The sequence below is a fragment of the Salvelinus sp. IW2-2015 genome, linkage group LG19 (genome assembly GCF_002910315.2).
Source record: "Salvelinus sp. IW2-2015 linkage group LG19, ASM291031v2, whole genome shotgun sequence".
NCBI lineage: Eukaryota > Metazoa > Chordata > Actinopteri > Salmoniformes > Salmonidae > Salvelinus > Salvelinus sp. IW2-2015.
In genome coordinates this window covers 2,264,762-2,272,924 of record NC_036859.1, presented here as the reverse complement: position 1 = coordinate 2,272,924, position 8,163 = coordinate 2,264,762, and the positions used below count along the sequence as shown (strand labels likewise).

At 45.3% G+C, this 8,163-nt stretch overlaps 1 protein-coding gene and 1 long non-coding RNA gene across 2 annotated transcripts in view; both read right to left on the bottom strand.

Annotated features, from left to right (window-relative positions):
* The window catches only part of LOC139029267 (uncharacterized), a 205,710-nt gene that overhangs the window by 178,420 nt on the left and 19,127 nt on the right, over positions 1–8,163 (bottom strand). The window lies entirely within an intron of this gene.
* dhrs12lb (dehydrogenase/reductase (SDR family) member 12-like b) lies at positions 64–4,453 on the bottom strand. Its single transcript, XM_024009634.2, has 10 exons — positions 4,335–4,453; positions 3,645–3,778; positions 3,447–3,529; positions 2,681–2,776; positions 2,446–2,527; positions 2,299–2,360; positions 1,985–2,089; positions 1,399–1,489; positions 748–885; positions 64–578 (listed from the first exon to the last, which is right to left on the bottom strand). The coding sequence occupies exons 1-10, from the start codon at positions 4,388–4,390 to the stop codon at positions 427–429; spliced, it is 999 nt and encodes a 332-aa protein (XP_023865402.1). The 5' UTR covers positions 4,391–4,453; the 3' UTR covers positions 64–426.

The window sequence follows — 8,163 nt, the reverse complement described above, 5'->3', positions numbered from 1 at the left end:
CTACAAAATCGTTGCATTTTTAAGCGTGTGTCCTGAAAGATTCAGACCGATACATAATCTGGGTTCAAGTCCAAGTTCTTTATTACCAACGAAAGACATTGAGGACAGGTTAGGGATACTTAAGAGTCAAATGAGAAACCATGAATACTATGATTTGTAACTTTCAAACTGTAGCGTCAGAATGAGCTACCTACCTCAAGGTCTATGGTCACATACTGAACCTTTAAACTATAAATAGTAGTTTTCACTAAGGGTCGATGTACATTGACATCAATGCACGACAAGTGGAAGTTAGGAATTCTAAGAGCTGAATCAATTAGAATTGGTTAGATAAGAAAGTTTATCAAAGTGGTTGTTTGGTTACATTGGGGTTGCAGCTTGAGACTGGATAAATACTCTTATGGTGCTGGTGGGTCACAAGACCTTTCAATAAGTTGGGTCAAAACTGGGTTGTGTGTCGGTGCGAGGCTGCTTTGCAGCCTGGGCCAAGATCTCCAGCTGGGTCATAAAGGACCGGACCTCCTCGGGGGAACTGTGGGTCCAGGCCAGGGGCAGGTGGGCCGGGACCGCCCGCCGATCTGAGAAAAATCACACCCAGCCCATTAGTGTTACAGTGTGCACTGACTGCTGCAGGGAATGCATTGTCATTTTCTGCTCAGCCCTAGTTGATTAAATGCAAGTCAATTTAATGAAACATTTTAGGGGATCCCCACTGGTACTAAAACACACTGGTGTTAAAAAACACACCTTGGAAGAACTTTCCGCTGCGTGTTTTGCTAGCAGCACGGGTCAGTGCCAGCCACACCACAGTGTCAGCTCCCTGCTCTGCACTACGCAGCCTTTCCCCCATCATCTGGTGGAACTGAGGCATAGATGTAGAAACCGCTGGGGGGGGGGGGGGAAATGTCCTCTGACTGCACCAATTAACTAACAATCTTATGTTTACAATCAATATTTGCAATTCACAGCACATTACTCAATCTGTATAAAAGTATCTTCAATCAGTGTCTACCCTAATATACGGTACATGATTCAATGTGTCTGTACACATTATTTTGGGTGTGATTTCTATCTGTATCTATCCCCCTGACCTCCCCATGGTACCTGGTCTCTATCCCACTGACCTCCCCGGTCTGTCTATCCCCCTTTTCTCCCCATGGTACCTGGTCTGTCTATCCCCTTGTCTCCCCGTGGTCTATCTGTATCTATCCCCCTGTCTCCCCATGGTACCTGGTCTGTCTATCCCCCTGTCTCCCCGTGGTCTATCTGTATCTATCCCCCTGTCTCCCCATGGTACCTGGTCTGTCTATCCCCCTGTCTCCCCATGGTACCTGGTCTGTCTATCCCCCTGTCTCCCCGTGGTCTATCTGTATCTATCCCCCTGTCTCCCCATGGTACCTGGTGTGTCGGCCCATCCAGGGTGCATGACGGAGAAGTGGATGGCTGGGTGGTGTTTGGCCCATTGTTCTGTCAGCACCACCTGCTGTCTCTACAGGGGACAACAATATAATATGTGCTAATTTAGCAGATGCTTTTATCCAAAGCGATTTACAGTCATGCATGCGTACATTTTTCATATGGGTGGCCCCGGGAATCTAATCCACAATCCTGGCGTTGCAAGAGCCATTCTTTACTTACTGAGCCAAACAGTTGGCAGAGCAGCACACTGACACTCACTAAAGGGATCATATCACACAGGTATCTAACATATACATGCAATACAATCTTAATGTGTGCTGTACAACACTACACAGCCATGCAACCCCAGGCAAGGTATCCTACCACAGTGGAGGCAGCTGAGGGGAGGATGGCTCATCATAATGGCTGAAACGGAGCGAATGGCATCAAAGACATGGAAACCATGTTTGATACCATTCCATTAATTGTGCTCCAGCCATTACCACGAGTCCCCCCCCCCCAAATAAGTTCACAACAACCTCCTGTGCCCCCCTACCGTCGTTGGAACCCTGTTCTCCTCTCCTACCTTATTCTGGGCGTAGACCATGGTGCCGTCAAAGGAACCTTTTGCAGACTGGAGGTCATCAGGTTGGAGTTTCTGGACCAGCATGCCCCCTGATGTTACTGTTATCTGGGAGGACAGGGGGGGTGAGAGGGTGGTCGTCACTAGATGGCTATGCCAGAATGGACAAAAGAGACAATGTTGCAGGATATTGGCCAACATTGACAGATATTTATTTTTATTGTAGAAACTCCCACGCCGTCTCCCCACGCAATATCCAGACCATTGGTTTGGTTGTAAATTAGAGTATCTATCCATCCGTGTGTGCATATACCCACCACCCTCGCATCCCTGCTCTTCTGAAGTAGTGGAATGAGGCTCTGGGTGAGAAGATACACTCCTAAATGGAAGGGAGGAGAGGAGGAAAAAAAGAGAATTATACCTCTACAACTCATTGATCACCCTGTATAGACAGTAAGTCTTACCCAGTGTGTTGGTGGCAAAGTTCTTCTCCAGACCATCATCGTTCACCTCTCTCTTGTTCATCATACACCCAGCATTATTAATCTGAGCCAACACAGAGAAAAAGCATAACCCACTCAATAACTCCTTAATTAATATTCACTCTTATTCTCAACACACTCAATGCTCCATAATGGAGTTTAGCAAAAAACGATTAAAAAAGTGGAAGAGGGAAGAGAAAAAGTCTGTGGTGCCTACCAACACATTGAGGGAGGGGTATTGCATCTTAAAGGACTCAGCAAACTCACACACCTTGTGTGTCTCGGACATATCCAGATGGTGAACGTATACTTCCTGGAGTGAAAAGTAATACAATAAACCTTCGCAGTATGACAAGATGTTGTTCATTATACTGTAATATAGCTGAGTTTGACACAAACACACATGTGCATGCACACACACACACCAGTGGCATATCCAGGGGCTGGACACAGCCCCCCCTGAAATCTGATTAGACACTCTAGTGGCCACACCAGAAATTCTGTGATCTGATAGGTCGTCTCTGAATATATTAATCATTTTGACCAAGACGTGCACCGACAGCAAAACTCAATCTCATTGGAGAAAGCATCCGAGCGGGCGAAACAGCGCCCCACTGGCTTAGAGGAAAAATTCTTATTTACAATGACAACCTACACCGGCCGAACCCGGACGACGCCGGGCCAGTTGTGCGCCGCATTATGGGACTCCCAATCACGGCCAGTTGTGATACAGCCTGGATTCGAACCAGGCTGTCTAGTGACGCCTCTAGCACTTGAGATGCAGTGCCTTAGAGCGCTGCGCCACTCAGGAGTCCTAATTTAATGTGTTGAATAATCATAATTGTATTTTTTAAAATCCACCTTGCATCAATGAAGGTTCAAAATGTTTTCGCCCCCTGAAACTGGGTCTGTGCCCAACCTTGGCCACCCCATTTAAAATGTTTTGGACACGCCACTGATGCGCACACACACGTCAAGCTTACTGTGTTTCCTGTCTCCCTGACAATATCTTCTTTGGCCTTCTCAGCTCTCTCCTTGTTCCTGCATAACATGTGGACTGTACCACCTGGCAAACCAAAGAGGGAATGTTGGTAAAACAGAATCATGATTCTTCTGTATGACAGCATTACACAGTGCAAGGGTGGTGGAGTTGCCTTCCTGACCAATCTCTGGTTCCGTACCTTTCTTAGCTATAGCCATGGCAGTGGCTTTCCCTATGCCACTGTTAGCTCCTGTTATTATGAAGGACCTTCCTACCACAGCCACATCCAGCTCCTTGGCCACAAAATGTTTAGCTGCTTGCTCATAGCCACTCCTGTTGGGAAACACAACACACCAATCAATCAATTAATGAACCAATCCGTCTAATGCAACAATGCCATCGCATTGTATGTCGAAGTAGACATACCTCTTCTTTGCAATGACATAAAAACCCAAAGAGCAAGTTTGAAGTCAGGATTCTTCCGTCAGCTCTTATAAAAACTAATCAGCTGTTGGGGTGACTGAAGGAGAATGCGACCTCAAATGACAAGACACTTCATCTGTCAATGGGACTATTGTAATGCGAGTGAAAAGAGGGGTTGTGTGTGTGGCTGGTAGTGCCATACAGTGATCTACATTTGCATATGGCCTACTGTAACAGTAAGAGTAATATCCTTGCAGATGATGATCAAATAGACAAATATTTGATCGTTATTATAAACCAGGAGCAGCATAGAATACTCTGAGACATGGGTACTTGCAAACAGTGTCTCCACCAACTACCTTCTCATATACCCACAAAAACAAAAAAACACCTTCAAAAAACTACTTTCTCATATCCCTAAAAAAGCCAAATGCAACAGATTTATGTTGTTTTGCAATTCACTGACCTTGTGTATTCGTGAATTCCTTTGAGAAACCAGACGATGTTGCGATAGAAAGACATTGCTTTTCATGATCAAGTGCTCTCTCCTCCGAAGCCTGTTGAGTTGTGGCCGGTTTACCAAGCCCACTGTAGCATGGACTGTGACAGACAAGCGTCACGTGTGCCTACTACTTCATTTCAGAGTTTAGTGTTGCCCTCTCTAGTCTGTTCTGAGAACAACAACTGCACCAGCCTACAAAACACTTTGTCAGATGACACAATCGTTCGTTGATTATTTTGTCTACTTTTGTAAAAGGGATAGGCCTATGTCTGCTCTGCCCATGATCAGTACTAAAACAAAAAAGCTCAATCAAATCAAATGTATTTATATAGCCCTTCTTACATCAGCTGATATCTCAAAGTGCTGTACAGAAACCCAGCCTTAAACCCCAAACAGCAAGCAATGCAGGTGTAGAAGCACGGTGGCTAGGAAATACTCCCTAGAAAGGCCAAAACTTAGGAAGAAACCTAGAGAGGAACCAGGCTATGAGGGGTGGCCAGTCCTCTTCTGGCTGTGCCGAGTGGAGATTATAAGAAAGAGGAGTCACATTGAGGGAGGGGTATTGCATCTTAAAGGACTCAGCAAACTCACACACCTTGTGTGTCTCGGACATATCCAGATGGTGAACGTATACTTCCTGGAGTGAAAGTAATACAATAAACCTTCGAGTATGACAAAGATGTTGTTCATTATACTGTAATTGCTGAGTTTGACACAAACACACATGTGCATGCACACACACCACCAGTGGCATATCCAGGGGCTGGACACAGCCCCCTGAAATCTGATTGACACTCTAGTGGCCACACCAGAAATTCTGTGATCTGATAGGTCGTCTCTGAATATATTAATAATTTTGACCAAGACGTGCACGACAGCAAAACTCAATCTCATTGGAGAAAGCATCGAGCGGGCGAAACAGCGCCCATGGGCTTAGAGGAAAAATTCTTATTTACAATGACAACCTACACCGGCGAACCCGGACGACGCCGGGCCAGTTGTGCGCCGCCATTATGGGACTCCAATCACGGCCAGTTGTGATCCAGCCTGGGATTCGAACCAGGCTGTCTAGTGACGCCTCTAGCACTTGAGATCAGTTGCCTTAGAGCGCTGCGCCACTCAGGAGTCCTAATTTAATGTGTTTGAATAATCATAATTGTATTTTTTAAAATCCACCTTGCATCAATGAAGGTTAAAATGTTTTCGCCCCTGAAACTGGGTCTGTGCCCAACCTTGGCCACCCATTTAAAATGTTTTGGACACGCACTGATGCGCCACACATACGTCAAGCTTACTGTGTTTCCTGTCTCCCTGACAATATCTTCTTTGGCCTTCTCAGTTCTCCTTGTTCCTGCATAACATGTGGACTGTACCACTGGCAAACCAAAGAGGGAATGTTGGTAAAACAGAATCATGATTCTTCTGTATGACAGCATTACACAGTGCAAGGGTGGTGGAGTTGCCTTCTGACCAATCTCTGGTTCCGTACCTTTCTTAGCTATAGCCATGGCAGTGGCTTTCCTATGCCACTGTTAGCTCCTGTATTATGAAGGACCTTCCATACACAGCCCACATCCAGCTCCTTGGCCACAAAATGTTTAGCTGCTTGCTCATAGCACTCCTGTTGGGAAACACACACACCAATCAATCAATTATGAACCAATCCGTCTAATGCAACAATGCCATCGCATTGTATGTCGAAGTAGACATACTCTTCTTTGCAATGACATAAAAACCCAAAGAGCAAGTTTGAAGTCAGGATTCTTCCGTCAGCTCTTTAAAAACTAATCAGCTGTTGGGTGACTGAAGGAGAATGCGACCTCAAATGACAAGACACTTCATCTGTCAATGGGACTATTGTAATGCGAGTGAAAAGAGGGGTTGTGGTGTGTGGCTGGTAGTGCCATACAGTGATCTACATTTGCATATGGCCTACTGTAACGTAAGAGTAATATCTTGCAGATGATGATCAATAGACAAATATTTGATCGTTATTATAAACCAGGAGCAGCATAGAATACTCTGAGACATGGGTACTTGCAAACAGTGTCTCCACCAACTACCTTCTCATATACCCACAAAAACAAAAAACACCTTCAAAAAACTACTTTCTCATATCCCTAAAAAAGCCAAATGCAACAGATTTATGTTTGTTTGCAATTCACTGACCTTGTGTATTCGTGAATTCCTTTGAGAAACCAGACGATGTTGCGATAGAAAGACATTGCTTTTCATGATCAGGTGCTCTCTCTTCCGAAGCCTGTTGAGTTGTGGCCGGTTTACCAAGCCACTGTAGCAGTGGACTGTGACAGACAAGCGTCACGTGTGCCTACTACTTCATTTCGAGTTTAGTGTTGCCCTCTCTAGTCTGTTCTGAGAAAACAACTGCACCAGCCTACAAACACTTTTGTCAGATGACACAATCGTTGTTGATTATTTTGTCTACTTTTGTAAAGGGATGGCCTATGTCTGCTCTGCCCATGATCAGTACTAAAAACAAAAAAGCTCAATCAAATCAAATGTATTTATATAGCCCTTCTTACATCAGCTGATATCTCAAAGTGCTGTACAGAAACCCAGCCTTAAACCCAAACAGCAAGCAATGCAGGTGTAGAAGCACGGTGGCTAGGAAATACTCCCTAGAAAGGCCAAAACTTAGGAAGAAACCTAGAGAGGAACCAGGCTATGAGGGGTGGCCAGTCCTCTTCTGGCTGTGCGAGTGGAGATTATAACAAGAACATGGCCAAGATGTTCAAATGTTCATAAATGACAGCTGGTCAAATATAATAATCACAGTAATTGTCGAGGGTGCAACAAGGCAGCACCTCAGGAGTAAATGTCAGTTGGCTTTTCATAGCCGATCATAAAGAGTATTCTACCGCTCCTGCTGTCTCTAGAGAGTTGAAAACAGCAGGTCTGGAACAGCAGGGTTCCATAGCCGCAGGCAGAACAGTTGAAACTGGAGCGCAGCACGGCCAGGTGGACTGGGGACAGCAAGGAGTCATCATGCCAGGTAGTCCTGAGGCATGGTCCTAGGTCTCAGGTCCTCCGAGAGAGAGAAGAAAGAAAGAGAGAAAGAAAGAGAAAATTAGAGAGAGCATACTTAAATTCACACAGGCCACCGGATAAGACAGGAGAATACTCCAGATATAACAGACTGCCCTAGCCCTCCGACACATAAACTACTGCAGCATAAATACTGGAGGCTGAGACAGGAGGTTCAGGAGACACTGTGCCCCCATCCGATAATTACCCCTGGACAGGGCAAACCGGCAGGATAATAACACCCACTTTGCCAAAGCACAGCCCACACCACTAGAGGGATAACTTCAACCACCACTTACCATCCTGAGACAAGGCCGAGTATAGCCCACAAAGCTCTGCCACGGCACGCCTCCGCCACGGAGCTAGTTTCTTATGACAAATGTTTTTAGTTTTTAGGGGTGCAACTCCATCTAGGGTATTGCGAAGGTTAAATTGAGTTCCTCAGTTAGGTAGTTAAACTGATTTTTGTCCTCTGACGTCCTTTGGTAGGCAGAGTGAGTCTGGAGGGCATCAAGGATCTTTGGGTTGTCTGAGAATTTAATAGGCACGACTTTTGGTGCTACCTTGGTTGGGGGTCTGAGGCAGATATTTGTTGTGTTGCAAACGTAATATAAAATGGTGGGTCCGATGGTCCAAGGATTATGAGAAAAAATATTTAAGATCCACTAACTTTATTCAGTGGGACAAAACTAGGTCGAGTATGAATGTGACAGTGAGTAGGTCAGAGACATGTTGGAGCACAACACTG

Excerpts from the sequence above, each read along its gene's own strand:
- dhrs12lb (XM_024009634.2), bottom strand. The coding sequence starts at position 4,390 with ATGTCTTTCTATCGCAACATCGTCTGGTTTCTCAAAGGAATTCACGAA. Across the intron at positions 3,530-3,644 it reads CATGGCTATAGCTAAGAAAG|GTGGTACAGTCCACATGTTA; the intron begins GTACGGAACCAG and ends TTGGTTTGCCAG. Across the intron at positions 2,528-2,680 it reads ACCCCTCCCTCAATGTGTTG|ATTAATAATGCTGGGTGTAT; the intron begins GTAGGCACCACA and ends GTGTTGGCTCAG.